Here is a 17,888-nt window from a genome sequence, read left to right on the forward strand (position 1 = left end):
ATAATAACGTTCCGGTGCTAGCAATTGAGAACAACAACAATAACAACTGACTCTAATATCTATAGGCTATCATGTATGGTGATGTAGAATTGGATTGATATCAAATTCATTTCTAATTCAGTTTCAAAATCGTTTTATATGTTTGTTGTCAGATTCTGGCTCTATCTTTTCAAGCATCTTCGGATCATCTGAACAACGAGGAAACAAGAACAACGGTGAGTTGCTAACTTTGTGCTTATTCACTACAGCCAACGCCTACTTTAGTAGAAATTTATGATTCGGAAGCTACGCATACAGATGCTTAAATCTAGATCCAGTAGAGGTAGGCAACATTGACTTTAACTTTATTGACGATAAGCAGGTCATTACACGGGTCTGCGTAGCCTATTTCTGTCACATTTCAAAAATTAATGCGGTTACATAAAATTAAACGTTAATAACTCGCCAACAGCGAGAGCAATCCGAAATCAGATTGCTGTGTTCAACTCCCCACCAAGAGACCTTTCCAATGATACCATAGTTTTCCTATTTCGGATACTTTTCAAAAATCCACATTTTTGGTCGCGGTTACAGGGACTTAACTTTAAACGCGAATAACTCGCCAACAACAAGAGTTATCCGAAAACGGATTGCAGTGTTCAACCCCCCGCCCAGAGACCTTTAAAATGATACCATCGTTTGCCTATTTCTGACATTTTCAAAAATTCACATTTTTGGTCGCGGTTACAGGGACTTTTAAACGCGAATAATTCGCCAACAACAAGAGCTATCCGAAAACGGATTTTAGTTTTCAACTCCCCACCAATGATATCATAGTTTGCCTAGTTAGGCAGCTTTGGGCTGTTAGCGGCAGACCCTACAAAACTGCAGACGAACATTCAAAGAATTTATCACAGGAAACATTAAAATATGGTATACTATAAAATAATCAATAACTACAAAATTTGTCAATCATCTACAGATATCGGTGAAATCGGTCTATACCTTATTGATACACATGGATTTAGATATTCATTTTTTTTATATGATGAAGGACGTGTTAGAATGAATATGTACTCATTTTAATATTGCTCTTAGGAAAACCTGACGAGAGCGGATCCTCGCTCTGGGGCTTGCTGGGTAAAAGCGAGAGCGACTCTGCTCTGATGAATCAGATAAGTGAAAAAGGTCAATTGATAACTATTATATTTATTCATTTATTTATTCATTCGGCTGTTTACAGACAGCCAGGGCTGCCCATCTAGCCATAGGCTATTGCCAAAACTATTATAACGTATTGTGTAATGATACAGGCGGCGCTGTTTTAGAGTTAGCGATCCAAATGCTTAGAATTATGAATATGAATTACAACAGGGATCGGCAATGTATCAATGGACATCGTTCGATAGATTTCTTTTTTTTTCCATGTGCGTTACACCGTTTTCCAATGTCCTCATCGGCTAACCAAAACTAGTTTTCATGATCATTGATTCTAGGAGAGACCGGAGAGGGAAAGTCCCCAATATCAGGCCTGTTGGGAAGCAAAGTTGACAGCGATCCTGCCATGATGAGTCAGATGAGTGAAAAAGGAGGTTTGTGTCCAAAGCATATCAAAGCATTCTACTGATCTATTAATGACCAAAGGTAGCTAAAACATAAATTATTGAGTTGACAATAGAACGACGATGACAAAAAGATGCTTAAAGTCATGAAAGATATGACATTAGCTAGACTGAAATCGCGCTCCTAGCGGCTGGCCAAACAGTTGCCCAAGCCCAGCCAGCAAACCATTGTGTAAACACAGGCTAGCTAGATATGACATTAAGTGTAGGCGAGGTATTAACAGACATTGTCTGGCGTATTGTGCATTTGATAAAATGGGGAAAACGTTACAGGGCCTTCCAATGTCATGAATTAATTCCTCAATTTCAGGTGACAATGATGAGGGCAAGTCCTCGATATGGGGCTTACTGGGAAGCAAAAGTGGCAACGATCCTGCTGTGATGAGTCAAATGAGTAAAAAAGGTTGGTATCTGGCAGGGCTGAAACAAGTCATTCCAGTCGCTACAGGTTGTTCTATGCAATGTGCTGTCCATAGAGATGATCATGACCAGAATCATACAAATATATTACAAAATATGTAATTTTGTATTTTTGAGATTTACTTAAGTGCAGTCTTTGACTTATTTTTAGTATTTTCTTCATGAACGTTGCATCTTTTTCCAATTCATCGACCATTTTTGCATCTATTCCGTTGATTTCCGTTCTCAGGGGAAGATGGGGAAGGTAAGCCCGCACTGTGGGGCTTGCTGGGAAGCAAAAGTGACAACGACCCTGTTTTAATGAGCCAGATGAGTGAAAAGGGAGGTTAGTGTCGTAAGGTGTTCTATTGGTCTATTGATGACTAACAGTCGTTAAAACACAATGATGCAGATGCTTAAAGTCAAAACATATGCATGACAACTAGTGTAGGCGAGTTATGACGGACATTGTTTGACGTATTGTGTATTTTCACGAGAAAGGCCATGACGTGCATGAGCATTACATTCATTCCTTTTATTTTCATAAAGGACTTATTATAACTAGTTCTTTGACCATTGTTTTCAGGGAAAGAGGGCGGAGGTAAGCCCGCAATAAGTGGCCTACTAGGAAGCAAAATGGACCACAATCCTGCTACGATGAGTCAGATGAGTGAAAAGAAAGGTTGGTATCCGTACACAAACCGTCGCAAGGAATCTCATTGCTGTATCAACAGTCGTGAAACGCATTGTGTAATACTACCGGTGGCAATGCCAAGAGAGGATACGTACAAATGCTTAGCATCATAAATAGATGTTACAACAATTATTACAACTATTGAACAAAAGTTATGTGTGGTTAGTACCAGTAAGAAAGGGAAAAGGAGTTATGTAACAGGGAGGTTCAAGCGCCACCAACTGGCCAGGCTCTCTGGTCCGGACCTCAAGCTTTTGGCCTAGCGGTTATGGCGTTGGGTTAGTAAGCTGGCGTTCGAATCCCGGGAGCCAGGAGACTGTTCCTACTCGCCTCTTGCCATTCTAAGCATTTGTCTGTCTGTTTGTCTGTAGATATATATATATGTGTGTGTGTGTGTGTGTGTGTGTGTGTGTGTGTGTGTGTGTGTGTGCGTGTGCGTGTGCGTGCGTCTGTCTGTTAGTGTGTCAACTGTCTGTAACTCGAAAGGCATCCGTGGATTGTCTATATATTTGGTATGTTAGTGGGGTCTTGATGAGACCTCGAAATGGTCACTTGGGAAGAGCTACCTTATTTGCATAACTAATGAGAAAACCTGCTTCACGATAGTACTCTCAAACACGTGACATGTGTAAATGATACGTTTAACTCAACATTTTGATTTGATAATATACTTTATATATCTTTAATACATATTTAATAATGTACTATGTACGAAGGTTGCTTCATTCGTAGGCGTTATTTACCCTTTTTGGTACGCGTTGGTGTATTGTAGAACTAAGTTAAAACGAGAGTCACTGTATACGTACTTTCGTTGTGTCAATAGATATTCAAGTATGTAACTAAGGAAAGGAGTAATACCATGCATGTAATTTATGCAAATCAAACCATAATTGCATAATTAATGAGCAAATATATATAGAGAGAAAATCTATAATTTCATAGTGGTTATTGACGGGATCATTTTTGTGCCATTTGGAAGTAAAGGTGAACATTATTAGACCATGCCCAATTTATATAATTTATTAAGCAATGCTAGAACAGTCTTCTTTGCTAAGATACGACATTCATAATCATCTGATACATGCAAATGAGAACCTTATTTGCATAATCGTTGAGAAACATTCATGATACGTCACTTGAAAAGGTTAACATCATTTGGCGAAGCTTTTAGGTAGTCAAACTTTAGTTTCTAGTTTTCTGTGAAATAACACCGTCATGTTTGTTCGTTTGTTCGTTTGCTTTTGTTTGGACAGGCGACTTAACGGGCGGTCTCTTTGACTCCCACGAAGAAGAGAAGAATAAAGACGAGGAGAAAGCGCGGGCAGTTCTCAGTAAATGGACGGGGTTTAAGAAAGATCCTGCTAAGATGAGTCAGACGAACGAGCAACGAGCTAAAGGTTGGCATCCAGACGAGATTGACCAGTCGCAGCCAAACCGCTTATTGCTCTCTTCGCCCATGGCTTCCCCCTCAGCCAATGAGAAGCCCCCATTTTCTGTTGCTATATGTCCCTATCTCAATCGTGTAGTCCTCGGCTACAGTCCAGAAGGCGTCTCACATGTTAGGTATGGGGAATGATATCGGGTGTAAGTGGGACGTTTCTGCACTGACGGAGGCTCGGTCTTCCAGTATGTCCTACCGAAAACCGTAACAGTACAGACGAGGGGTGGGTTGGTTGTTCAATTGCTTACAGGTACCATGTTTTCTCTCTACACCCCTTCCCCCATCCACGCATCCAACCACCCCCCCCCCCTTCCCTTTCATGGCTTCTTTGCTCCTTATTTCTCCTGCTCCCTTAGCACTTTTCCAAACGTGCGTCTGTCCCATGTTCGTGTGTAACTGTCTTGTGTCTGTCCGTTCGTTCCCCTTATGTGCCAAAGTGGCATCCCTAAGTATCACCTATTTGGTTTCACTTGTTGTTAATTGGATTGCTTACGCCGTCTCCACTTCCGCGGGGACTACATGGTTAAAATATGTCCCTATCTCAATCATGAAGTCCTCCGCTACAGTGCAGAAGGCGTCTCAAATGGAAAGCGATAACTCACTTGACTGGAGAATACGTCCAATCAACTTCCAATGTTACACACATGTAATTGTTATGAATTCATATTTAAATCACCGATCAACCACTGCCCAAAATTCCGCTTCCAAAATGGAAAGCGCTAACTCACTTTACATGCTGTAATTTTGAATAACCAGGCCAACAGTTCCACCCAAAATAACTTGCCGCGCTCACCTATCACGCATTGTTTCCTGGAGGTTCTGACGTGGCTCTTGCGGCTAGACTCTCTCCGCTGCTCGTACTGCTCAAGACCCTGCGTCCCCAAAAGGGCTGTAAAACTTGCCCCGCCGCTGCCTCTATCGGGTGATATTACGCCTGGGTCGCTGCACAATGAATGCTGTCTTCCTCCAGCGTCTTTCGCTCGGTGACGAACGTGCGTCTCTGTCCCATGTTCGTGTGTAACTGCCTCGTGTCTGTAGCCTGGAATCCAGACGTGTTGTGCTTTGGTCGCTCTGCTTCCTGCCAACAAGCACAATACGGCTGGATTCCAGGCTATATCGGGTCTGTGCGTGTTCTTTCCCCTCATGTGCCCACGTGGCATCCCTAATTATCACCTCTTTGGTTTCACTTGTTGTTAATTGGATTGCTTACGCCGTCTCCACTTCAGTGGATACTTCCCCTCAGCCAATGAGAAGCCCCCATTTTCTGTTGCTATATCCACATAGTATGTCGCTATGAAAAAAGTGTGCTGCTATTTCATTCAAATGAGGAGAAAAGTGTGGTGATATCAGAAGAAAAGTGTGGTGATATCAAGAAAAGTGTGGTGATATCAGCCTAAAAAGTGTGGGTGCTATACGCATGTAATCTGTTCTAACCAATCCTCTCTTACCGTTGAGCCCTTCTTCTGGAACTAGAATAGTGTCATGTTAACGTTAAAACTGACCAATCCTACGCTTGACTTCTAATTGCCCAGAGGAATATGACAAAACTTTCTGTCTTGCTTGTTGTTGTTGCTGCCTGACACTGTCTGTCACAGCTTTTCAAGCAATAACAAAGATTGTGGACTTTCAGGACAAAATAAAGTAACATTTTGTAGATCTGATGAACTAGAGAAGCTTCGGGGAAGTATGCCATGGCCTCGGGGATTGCCAGTCTCCCTCGGGCTTCGCCCTCGGGGAGACTAGAAACCCCTCGGTGGGCGGACCTGGCGCTATACACAGAAACTCGGCCACTCCCATCGGTTAACTATTACTTAGTTATTCCCTGATCAATTCTAACCGGTGCCCAATTGTAGAGTTCTCGCTTTGTATCCTGAGGTCACAGTTTCAATACCCATTGTGGCCGGTCCATACAAAAAAATAACAAAATTGTACAAACTGATTCTCTGCTTAACACTCATCACTTATTACAAAAGCGAGTATGGCAGTTTAAAAAACCATGACTGCCAGCGGACCAGCGCCTCCTATAGTGTCTTGTACAAATGTGTGGTCCAAGGGCTATTCTCTATGCATCTGTTTTTTAAACTGGCATATGTACACGTTTGGAGTCTTTCTGCCTTTGTTTCTTATTATTGAGAACATAAAACTGTGAATGAACATGAACTCTATTTTGCCGTTGATATAGAAGGAGATGGTGAACGCGGGTCCTCACTGTGGGGTATTCTGGCAAGCAAAAGTGGCGATCCTGCTCTAATGAGTCAAATGAGCGAGAAAGGTTGGTATCGGGAAGAGATGGACCAGTCGTAACATTCTATCATGCCATTATTTCCTGACATGCATGGAAGAGACACTTGGCCTCTTTGTTTTATTTTCGCCTCATGTGAAAAAATCAATCAACCTACTTGTATTTATCTCATTAGAAGGAAGCCTGCCGTGGTGTGACTGAACAAATTTTCCCCTTTGATATCAGGTAAAAAGGTTCAGGAAGAGTCGTCATTCTGGGACGTCCTGCCGTTCGGTAAGTCGGACGAGCCAGCACCTCCCCAGTGGAAAACACGCGGACCGCCAGAGGCGAGCAGAAAAGGCGGGAAACCGGTCAGGAGGGGTGACAATCCAGTCCTCGATTTTATCAATGACATGTTTAAAGACCTCTGACGAGTTCTTTTACAAATAACCAGAGATTCCACTACATCTAGATTCTTCAGCGCTTTTTTATTATTTCTAGCTCATTCAAATGCAATACGTATATCATTTTTTTCGCATATTGCTTATTCTGTATTGGACAATATCAACGTAAAATTCGAATTTGCTTTTTCCTGATTGTGCCCTATGTTTTATGTTGCATATAGGCACCAGTGACTTATGACAGGGTATCATTAAGCCAGTAATACTCCAAGGAAAAATATTATTCCCGTTGGTGATTGCGTGAATCAATGTTGTACAATTTTGACTGCCTGTTTCATGTTGCTTGTATATTGCTAGTATTTGATCCACGGGTCCGTTGACCCACTAACATCCTAGTAGCATATTGAAATAAAAGGTTCTGGAACTCTCTCAATGCTGACTATTTTCCACTTGTATACAGTCTTCAAGTCTTCAAAACCAGCGTTAACTGCTATCTCCTAGCGTCATAATTTCCACCATACATCAACTTATTTCACTGTCTAGAAGTGGTAAAATTACCTTGCATTGAATAAATCCCAAAAGAGCTACGAGCATTTTCTTGTAACTAACCTCAAAACTCTATCCTTGTGCAGCAGTTGGTGGAAACGAAACTCAGTGAGGAAATTGTGTCTCTTGTCCGGTTTCGCCTTTTTGACGTCATAGAAATAGTGGTACGGTATCGTTCGGTTTGCCTCGTCCTTCGGAAACGGGTAGTAGCCGTAGAGATTTATTCTGGAGCAGAACGTGGTTGCCATGACAACGGCGATCATGCCAGTCGTCGGTTGTCCGAACTGTCCCTGACGTAACATTCTCCTCATGATGCTGAGAAAGGAAGGATTGGTTAGAATTTAATTTACATCCACATGCGCCTGTCAACATTGATTCTACGAGATCTTGCAATTGGGTGATACAATTCACATTCAATTTGCTTAAAGCCCAGTGCAATGCAGCATTTGAGTAATATATTGGGCTAATCATATATAACGTTAACACGAAAATAAATGTCATTTTTGTCGAAGCTCCCTATATTTTGCGAACACACTAAAAAGCTGCATATCCGGCTCACATTTCTCAAAGCGCAGTTGGACATGAAGTGACGTCACAGGGGCATTCCCGCAGGAATAAAAAACATCAACAGACGATATTTCTGTCACAGCGTCAGCCTTTACTTATTTTCTCGTTGTTTCTGACATTTTATGGCGGTCTCGAAGGTCAATTCTGGCCCCAGTTTTGCCCACGGCCATACCTGATATTTATTTTAAACGTTTGACCGTTTCCAAAATCTAACCAGTTGCTTGAATAACTGTTACGTTAAGTATCTCATTTTCTTGGCCTCTAACCTATATTGCATAAATATCACAACGATTTATGAATGGTGAAATAATAATTAGTGTAGTAGTAGTTAGTAGTAGTTCATGATGTGAATGTACTTTGCAATACATGAAAAGATAAATTCTCCTTGTCCTTACCTTGTTGTGAGGTGCTCCAGGTTATAAGGGTAATGTTTCATCGTTACGATAAGATTGTTCGCCATAACAGACAAAAAGAAGTCACCAAACAATGCTACTTTATCTCCTTCCTTTGGAAAGCAGAATGCTGTGCCGTTCAATAGCCTTAGCCGTTGGGAGTAGAGATCCTTTTCAAAACCTAAGCCTAGGCTGGCCTTGACTTTCTTCATCAAACTTTTGTTCAGAACAGTCAGGTTGGTTTTATACCCAACATCCTTTTCGTAGCCATGAGTAGGGGCTAGGTTTAGCCTGATGACGTAATCACTCAAGTCGATTTCTTTGCCGCAAAGGCTGTCGGTCAGTATACCACTGTTACCCACAATGGCACAGTTGTTGGAGTATTGGACGTCGGTTGAGTCTTTTAGGACACATTCTCCCCTGTAGTCATGGCCGCATTCTGCCATGGTGTTGGTGTTTCCGCGCATTTCAAGGCTCTGCATTCTGGAGGGGTTTGCTGGCGCACACCTTAGTCTGAAAAATAATTTTTTGTCATGACTTCAAAAGTTGGTCCTTACAATTAACGTTATATAAAACAAGCAATGAAACACTTTAAAAATGAACAGGTTTATATTTTTTGTGGTTGACTACGTTTACCCAGGATTTTAATATTGGTGTACAAAGGTAAAAAACAACTTCAAATGTTTGCAAATAGATTCAGAAATTGACACCTTTTGGCTTACGCAAAAACGTATTACCTCTATGAAAAATGGAGGTAATACGTTTTAGTATTGTTTTGAGTGCGTTCGCTTGTGTACCTGTGTTTCCAGATACATAAAAGACCAGTAATAGCATAACTTGAAAAACCTCTGAATAGATTATGATGATATTTGGTATGTGGGTACAGGGTAGGTTTCGGGAAGAGAAAGGTCGAGGTCGATTTTGACACTCTTGGTATGTGACCTTGTTACTAATCGTGAGACCCGTTCCATTAATTTGGGTAAATCCACTGATTGATACAGGTATCATATGAACATTCAATCTGATGCATGCCTTAACGATCACGGCACTATAGCCTTACCGTAGATAATTAAAAGATTTCAGGTTGACCTTCCAGGCATTCCATGGCTCCCCCTGGCGAAGTGTGGTGGTATTTCCGCCTGTGGTATGATTGGCACATTGTTCCTCTTCTTCTATATTCACGGCGACTTGTCCGTGTGTATTTGCGTGTAATTTATCTTCAAGTACTGGTGTCCTGGGCGTGAAAACCTGGATATACCTGTCGTCTGGGATCACAAATGCCTTCTTTGCCCTAATAACACTGAGGAATCAATTTGAATGAAATATGGTTATGAAATATATTTTCATTGCCAAGCAGACACATTTAAGTTAAGTAATTCATATGAGCAGGAATAAGAGGTAGTGTATGTATTGGGAAATGTTAACACGAGATAAAGACGAGGTTAAACATTTTATCATATACTATATGTATTCTCAATTTACTAGAACACCTTTCAATCAGTCTACTTCATATCAAATATGTATCTAAAAGAAGCATTTTTCTTTAGGAAAACTTGATATGCTTTTTTCACTCTTTTGAACTTGTGGCGTTCCATCGCCATCTGTCAGGAAATGATCAGATTTTGATAAAAGGAATTTAGACACATTAATCTTAGCAACATGTTTATGGTACCATCAGACTTACACTAAGGATTTTAATGTTCCTGTCGCTAGAACAGCTGTGAGTGACGTCACGATGCTGAAAAACAATACCGCCATGAACACCATTTTGGCAACGTAACATTTTTCCGCTTCCTTCAACACGATCCATGTGGCGGTTGTGCCCCTCCTCTTCAGACTACGGCGGGAGAACTTTCTTGATGTCATGTCGAATATGATGGCAATGTAGAATTTGACACCTGTAAAAAAGATTGAAATTTCGTAATATCGAACACGCAAGTGTGGTACATTGTTGTCAAACTCTACGGGTAATGTTCGTAAATAGTTTCATCAAGTCGGTAGATCAATTGAACAAAGTATTCTTCGTTACACAACCTTCCTTTAATTCTTCCGAAAACGTTTCGACGACAATCTGTTGCCTTCATCATTTGTGGGTAATGATCTGAAGTGTGCTGAATTCAGAACATTTTACCAATATTGGAAAATTCCCTTAAGAATTTATATATCCGCCTACGTAGGTCATTTCTTTAATACTTCATTCCAAATGAGAGACCAGATCACTCATTCATGACTGTGCCCCTATCGATAATATGTTCTTGTTCTGTATGCAGTCTCGTATTACTATATAGTTTATATAGCTAATAGTTGTTATTGGCTGCCATGCATTGTACCTTGTGCGATTGTCGAGCTGCTCATTTATTCATAGAGACGTGTTGCGCTTCCAAACACCTTATATATTCTGATCGGTCTTGAAACGTTAGTTGAACCCACATAACACGCATGCAGGGTTCTTGTCTATAGTGTCAGTACAATTCAAACCATTACAAAACGTCATCAATTGAGTGTATATGACATGGCTTAATGTACACAGCACATGATTGTACCTGTTATGGTGTAATACATTGATTTGTAAACGAATGTCATTTGGCTAAAAGTGTCTCCGTTAAAGCTGAGCCATATTGGTCAGAAGAGTCATATTTCGATAAGAGATAAGCATATTTGCTAGCCATCCCTGTATGAAATATCACATCACACCATGCTAGCTATCAACGATGACCCCATGTTCATATCGATTTTGTACAGGACGACTCAAAACAGACCCAATCAAATAACGTGTGATAACAGCCATGAGTAAAAGAATACAATAAAACAATATTTTTACACAATGTATTCTACCTAGATCCGTAATAAATTGTATCTATTAAACTTTACCTCAAAATAGTTCCCAGTTTTATCCGCCCCTTTCACAAACGTGTCCTTTCCCGCACCCTGGCGTAGACTAGCAATCGGTGTGTGAGTCGACTGCACCTGACTACATGATAGATGGCTACAGACTATCTATTGTGCAAGGTTAAGGCTTCCTTTGTGTCTTTACATGATGTTTTAATTATTCACGAGAGCCAATGATTTCTTGCATTGATTTCCGTTAATCTACAGTGATGTGGATATCGCACACACGTCCTATTGAAGTAAATTCGTGACTACCGCCGAATATTAATTGCTCAAATGACACGTGTAGAAGGGTTGCCGATACGTCTATTGTTATAAATGAATAAGAAGCGTTTTTGGACTAAGACATGTATTGATTGCGTGCTATTTCGTCATTCCGTATTCATTCCTATTACTTAAATCAATAGTTTGCACTCAACCAGAATAAAGCTTGTTTCTTTATACTAGTCATGTTTAGCTTGAATCGTTGAAAACACACTAAAACAGGGTTGAATTTACTCTCCAAGCAAGCAGAGGTTAGGCTCCGGCTATTTTTAAACGTTTTTTAAGCTTTTTTAACGGGCTTCCTATTTTGTATTAATTGTATCTTGTATTGTCAAAAACTTTGACAAAACAAGATACAAGACAAAATAAAAAGCCCGTTAGAAACGACTAAAAAGCGTTAAAAAAACAGTCGCAGCCTAATCTCTGATTGGAGAGTAGGTTGAATTACTTACTTTTTGTAAGCGAACGTCAGCGAAACTAGCTGTGTGTGTATTTATTGTAAACAAGTCACACGCGTAACCAGTTCCTGTACTTAACTGCGATTATTTGATTTGGGACACACCGACAAGGAACACAGGAGGATCTGGGGGCTCTAGGAATAATCACCGATAGGACTGCCGAAACTTTACGCATTAACGGCATTCAAATACCACTTGCAGAAAGAAATATGGAAGGATGCCAAAGATTACCCTCCAAGCAGAGGTTAGGCTCCGACTGTTTTTTAAACGTTTTTTTAGTCGTTTATATCGGGCGTTCTATTTTGTATTATATGTTGCTGTGTCAAGTTTGGCTGGCATACTTCAAGAAAAATGACAATATAGAAACCCGATAAGAACGACTAAAAAAACGTTAAAAACAGTCGGAGCCTAACCTCTGCTTGGAGAGTAGCCAAAGACTGCACTCACAAACCTCTCAACCATTCATAAATTTACTTCAAACACATCATCTTGTCCATGATCATTCCTAGTTCATCACTTTCAGAATTAAGACTTAAAGCAACGGAAACCTGATAGTGGATATGGAAAACGGTCTTTGTATATATTATTTGTATGTTATGTATGGTGCTGATGTGTCATGTATTATGTGTTATCCAGGGCCCCACTGTAAAGCAGTGCGATGCACTGAACTGGGCTACCCTGGCTAAAGAAAACAGAATAAATAAAAAAAAAAGATAGTCTAAGAGAACTGTGCCTCTGAAAGAGTCATAAGATATCAGCGGAACATATACTAGTTTTATTCCATTCCGTGTTACTATTGATGGTCAGTGGTGCGTACAGAAGTTCCTCATTCCACAGTTCAATGGTCACACCTGCGTTAATTATCAGTGGACTGTCACTGTCAGTGCAGCATGACCACAAAGTTCCTCTTTTACTGGTCAATATTATGGACATAGTTACATAGACATCAGTTGTCAGTAGATATGACCCCAGGGTTCCTCATTTCATAGCTTCAGTTTCATGGACGTGACTATAATTACATCGAGCTGTTTTTCTGTTTGCTGGCATAGTTGTGAAAAAGAAGAGGGATGGTCTCCATAGTCCAATAAAGTGCCCTAGACACATGATAACAATCACTGCTCCTATGGCCACTAAAAGGTTATGGTATTGCCCTTACTTAACCTTTTTTACATAAATTTTATATATATCTGTAAGTCGTTATTAGTTTTTCTTATATTCAGGTATTTCCTCTTTGATGTTGATACATTTATATATACATACTTTGATACTCATCATCATCATCGTTCGGCTGCATGCGCTACCTACTTTGAATCCCACTCTCTGACTTAAGCAAACGTGTTTTCATACAGAGTCATATTTTTGAAAACATGTTGAGGAATGGGGAATTCCCATCGCGTGTACCAAAAAGGACTGTTTAGTTGTTGTCTGTCATTATTATACCGGGGTTGCCCTCTCAGTAGTAATCTCAAAGCAGCTCTACCCGATGGGTAGTCATTGGCCGAAAAAGATATCCGGATACATTTGCCGAAGGGCAATAACTAATTATGGTATAACCACTACTTTGTGGGGAGGGGGACAGGGGATATGTATGACATAAAGGGAGTGCAGAAAATATGGCAATATGCTCTACAATAAGAAGAAAAAATGAGCAACTTATTCAAAAGAAAGTACTGAAAAATTTGCAAATATATTGAAAAACGCCGCACACTTCGAACTGATAAACACTCACTCATTTACCCTAGAACCCCCTTTCACGTCCGCACAATTCATTGCCGCGTATTATATTCACAACACAACACAACTCAAATGGTGTTTGTCTCGTGCCATTTTAGATAACATTTTATCTCATGACTCTCTCATCAGCGAATAGCAATTTTGTCAAAAACTCTGTGACCTCTTTTGTATTAAGTAATTATGATCTATTTTCTGAAATGAGATCGGTTTCGTACCCTGAGGCTATGAGCTTTCAGGGAACCGAAATAAATTCCCCGAACTTCTTGTTTTTGCTTTTGAACCATGATAGCTGTGTATAACGTTATAGGAAACGTATAAAATGAGGGCTACATTGTAGCACAACAGCATTGTTTTAACAACCCCAACATCGAATCCCGAAAACGGAGACCGCTACCGACAAGAATTTGATACTTTGTAACTGGTGAGTACCAGCAATTATCGACTATTTCTGTAATTGTATATCTGGCATATCGTTAACTGTAATGTACAACAAGTGTCATTGTCACGTCAATATGGAGTTGTAATCTTTATCAGCTTATCTGATTCTAACCATTTGTAGAATGCCTAGATGCAGGTGTGTAAGACTACACATATAGACCTTCCCTCAGGCAAAATGCACAAAGAAGTGTAACACTGCCATAAATCTTGACAGGGTCACTGGGTTTGGGAAGTCCCTCGCCGTTGTCGAAATGTAACGGGACTCTCCATCGTTAAAGTTCAACACCAGTCATAACCTCGTAGAGCTCTTACAGTATAAAGACAGGATAACAACAGGAAAAAGTAGACGAATGATACTTAGTATCCTACCTGTAAGAACATCCGTTCTTAGAAGGGAAGTGGTAAAATGAGCTGAAAAGGTAATTGGAATAGTCCATTAGAAACAATATCGCTATAGGAACCGGAATTTCACTCCATTTCTCAACAGCATGACGCTTGATTTTGCGATTAGACCTGTATTATTTATCAATCTGAACGGTCGTCTGCGCTGGAAAGCTAAGTGTAAGGTATTATTAAAGGGATTTTTGCACACATCTACCGCAATATGCTTATTGGCAGGACCCTGTCTATTTAACCAAAGTACCTGGCACTCATGAGAACACGGGGATTTCTGAAGGGGAAGTCCCTGGGAATAGAGAACAATATGTAGAGGAAAAAATCGACCATGCGTATACATTTAAAGGACTCGGGTTTTCCTTGTATCCCCAATTGCTTCTTCCCAGCCGTACGACAGGTGTGTAAGGATGGCTAGTGCTCTCCAACTGTACAACACCGAACCGTGTTACCTGGTGTACCAACGGCGTGGACGAACCTACTACCTGTCACCGGGCAAAAGGGGGAACCGAATCACAACCAAACAGCGGAAGGAGAGCGGTAAGGGGAATTAGTAAATATCTAATATCTCATGTATAGACGCATCTGTAAGCAGGCACATACGTATGATTGGTTTGCATGTTTTTTCAATGCCTCTTGTGCGTCGTTGTGGTGGGGCATTTCTGTTCTGAAATGTTAGGCTTAAAAACGCACCACTGGAAAGACGAAGGCTAGATTTAATCATCCCCGTACTGAAGGTTATCCCACCGTATACACGAATGTCTCATTTTGGAACATGCCCCGGGATAGCCATAGCTGTGTAGGGGGATACGTCTATCATATTTATTTAAAAAATAGATATTGAACGCCTAAATGTGTCTTCATTCCAACGTACGTACGACTATTGCAAAAGGCACGATGTGTTCTTTGCGGGACATCCCCTTTGCAAATTTACCCAAGCACAGAAGGGTATAAGGGATTAAAAACGGGAAGTGGACATGGCTGGTTGTATTTCGTGCACGATTGCACGTGCAAGTTTCAGTTAAAGGTTATGACCACAGATGCATGCACCATGTCGCATATATTTCACTACTGCAATACTTGTATCATGGTTTCGGTCTATCCAAGCCAATACATATTAGAGTATCGCCAGTTAGTGTGTAGTAAACATACAACATCTCACTGTCTTCAACCAATATTGTGTAGCTTTAAATGTGCGCGAAGAATTACAGTAATGTCAGCAGTCTTACACAATGTTTTGCCGTACGTTGTGCTTTAACTTGATACTGCGGCTAATAGGACTAAGTGTATCTATAGTCATTTCGGCATGGAACATTCATAGATCCTGGCTTGTGATTTGATGGAAAAAGCAGAAATCTAACAAACAATTTAACCATAGTCTTCAATTTGTTTTCCAGCTGCTGTCCTTATGCACACCTATCAGTCGACAGGAAGCGAGTCTAAAGTGATGCTTGAGTTTGGAAACGGTGCAACTGTCGCGACACATTTCTATCACCCTCAACTGCCCCTGACATTGGTAAGTGTAAAATGGAAATTTTGAAAACAGCTATCGATTACATGCGCTATCACCAAAACCATTATTTCCAAGAATAAAATGTGAAACTTGATGCCTATTTGGTAAGAAGAACAAGAGGCCGAAAGTCACTATATCCTTGACGTACATTTAGCTGTGATATGTCTCCATGTATTAAAGAACAGATAGTTGTGTTTAAAAACACTACTTACTCAACGATAACACTGCACGATGAAACGTTACATTACTTATGCAAACAGCTACGGTGAAAAAAAACGTGCATATTCTCGCAACTACATGTACGTATACGAGCAGACAACATGCTAACATACATAAGAAAGTAGAAAAGGTAACATAGAGATAACGTTACAGCTGCGAACAGGCATCACATCACTTCACATCACATCATAGTTCAACCTTGTCTTTAAGAGAAGTGCAAGAGTAATTTGATGAGATAAGCTGCAGCGTGCGTGCAAACAACAATGTACACATAACAAACTTGAGCACCTTTTGTTGACAGACTAGAGACGTGGATGAAGTAGACGGCGCGGCCCCACCGCCAGCCTGCCTCTTCTGCTTGGAACCTGCCTACGGTAACATGTATCGTCTGCGGTCCTGTCAGGACAAGCGCTATTACGTCACCATCCAGCGGAACGTTGCTGTCCTGAGAACACTGGATGACAGGGATGTGAAGGAGAGAGACCAGATGTTCAGAATCTGGAAATGATTGCAACAATATTGAATCGATCAGTGTTATGGTAGTTACGTCGATAAGAAACTGTCTGCAAATGACTCTACCTGGTTCCGTCCGCCATTTTTCTTTCGATCTTGTGATTTTGTGTCTTTGATTTTCTGAGAGTTGTTCGATTGGTGGGTGAGCCTACGGATTTGGTCTAACGTAATCTAACAAATGCCTTACGTTTACTTGTACAACCAACTTACTGATAACTAACATTTGACAACTAACATTTGATGCAGTCCTGTGCTTTCGTTTTGTTTTTGTTTTTAAGAAAATGCAATAGATTGAAAGAAAAAAAAACATTTTTAACAGTAAGCATAGTTTACTTTGCTGTACAACTTGTCATAAGCGAATTACAGTTTGCAAATTGTTTGTAAATAGTTTTTGTATAAGCCCTTTCCTGAGTGAAATATGAACCCCAACTATTAAAGGGGAAGAGGAAATTATAAGGGATGATAAATCTTATGTGACCGACAATAAGAGAAAACTAGCTGAGATATGTTGATGCTGATAACGTATCACTGCCTACATAGAAATGCTGTCTATTTCGTCGTATTAAACAATTCTCTCATTCTATGGATAGGAGAACAGAATAGAAATGTCGTATTTGTTATTTGTGTTCCTTGCACTGTTAGGAAACACTTCTGTGCTGGTAGCAGGTGCATTTTGTAAGGCGGCATACCCGATACTGGTCGGTTACTCGAGCAAGACGCATCGGTGCTTATGCGTTTTTCCTGTCACCTATCACCCGGTGTAGCACCGGCGGTGCACGCATTCATTCACTATTGTACATGTATACCACGAGATTCGTGCCAATAAAATATGAGGTGCTCGTACGTGCATACGGCCACCTGCAACTGACAGCCAGCGACAATTGGCCCAATATGGAAGGAAAGTAACCATTTATTTATTATAAGCTAACGGATTTCAGTTTACAACTTCCTACCAAGAGACCTTTCGAATGATATCATGGTTGGCCTATTTGAAAACACCTTTCACTTAACCTAATTTTAGCGTTAGCTCACCAACATCGAAAGCAATCTGAAAATGCACGTTTGTCGACGTGTATGCGTCTGTGTTTATGCATGTGTGTGTGCATGTGTGCCTTTGTGTACGTCTAAGCGTGTTATGCGTGTGTGTGCATACCTGTATGCGATTGTGTGTGTGTGTGTGAGTGTGTGTGTTCAAGTGTATGTGT

At 40.5% G+C, this 17,888-nt stretch overlaps 3 protein-coding genes across 3 annotated transcripts in view; 2 read left to right on the forward strand and 1 right to left on the reverse strand.

Moving 5' to 3' along the window:
- Window positions 1-7,187, forward strand: part of LOC118430121 — a 7,863-nt gene extending 676 nt beyond the window's left edge. The window contains exons 2-9 of the mRNA XM_035840832.1: window positions 153-215; window positions 1,078-1,167; window positions 1,476-1,571; window positions 1,912-2,004; window positions 2,251-2,346; window positions 2,587-2,682; window positions 6,318-6,407; window positions 6,603-7,187. Of these exons, the coding sequence (XP_035696725.1) occupies window positions 153-215; window positions 1,078-1,167; window positions 1,476-1,571; window positions 1,912-2,004; window positions 2,251-2,346; window positions 2,587-2,682; window positions 6,318-6,407; window positions 6,603-6,787 (809 nt within the window). The 3' untranslated portion in view covers window positions 6,788-7,187. The remainder of the gene's footprint in view (window positions 1-152; window positions 216-1,077; window positions 1,168-1,475; window positions 1,572-1,911; window positions 2,005-2,250; window positions 2,347-2,586; window positions 2,683-6,317; window positions 6,408-6,602) is intronic.
- A 154-nt stretch (window positions 7,188-7,341) lies between these two features.
- Window positions 7,342-10,334, reverse strand: LOC118430122 (CMP-N-acetylneuraminate-poly-alpha-2,8-sialyltransferase-like). Its single transcript, XM_035840833.1, has 4 exons — window positions 9,947-10,334; window positions 9,323-9,562; window positions 8,266-8,775; window positions 7,342-7,618 (listed from the first exon to the last, which is right to left on the reverse strand). The coding sequence occupies exons 1-4, from the start codon at window positions 10,126-10,128 to the stop codon at window positions 7,342-7,344; spliced, it is 1,209 nt and encodes a 402-aa protein (XP_035696726.1). The 5' UTR covers window positions 10,129-10,334.
- A 4,409-nt stretch (window positions 10,335-14,743) lies between these two features.
- Window positions 14,744-17,043, forward strand: LOC118430954. Its single transcript, XM_035841984.1, has 3 exons — window positions 14,744-14,978; window positions 15,836-15,954; window positions 16,472-17,043. Exons 1-3 carry the CDS (start codon window positions 14,849-14,851, stop codon window positions 16,676-16,678), a joined length of 456 nt encoding a protein of 151 aa, XP_035697877.1. The 5' UTR covers window positions 14,744-14,848; the 3' UTR covers window positions 16,679-17,043.
- The last annotated feature ends 845 nt before the right edge of the window (window positions 17,044-17,888 follow it).

This window comes from Branchiostoma floridae, chromosome 14 (assembly GCF_000003815.2).
Source record: "Branchiostoma floridae strain S238N-H82 chromosome 14, Bfl_VNyyK, whole genome shotgun sequence".
NCBI classification, from domain to species: Eukaryota; Metazoa; Chordata; class Leptocardii; order Amphioxiformes; family Branchiostomatidae; genus Branchiostoma; species Branchiostoma floridae.

Coding starts and splice junctions, on each gene's coding strand:
- LOC118430122 (XM_035840833.1), bottom strand. CDS start 10,128: ATGACATCAAGAAAGTTCTCCCGCCGTAGTCTGAAGAGGAGGGGCACA. Junction 8,776..9,322: donor AAATCTTTTAATTATCTACG/GTAAGGCTATAG, acceptor ATTATTTTTCAG/ACTAAGGTGTGCGCCAGCAA. Junction 7,619..8,265: donor CTGGAGCACCTCACAACAAG/GTAAGGACAAGG, acceptor TTCCTTTCTCAG/CATCATGAGGAGAATGTTAC.
- LOC118430954 (XM_035841984.1), top strand. CDS start 14,849: ATGGCTAGTGCTCTCCAACTGTACAACACCGAACCGTGTTACCTGGTG. Junction 14,979..15,835: donor CAAACAGCGGAAGGAGAGCG/GTAAGGGGAATT, acceptor TTTGTTTTCCAG/CTGCTGTCCTTATGCACACC. Junction 15,955..16,471: donor CTCAACTGCCCCTGACATTG/GTAAGTGTAAAA, acceptor TTTTGTTGACAG/ACTAGAGACGTGGATGAAGT.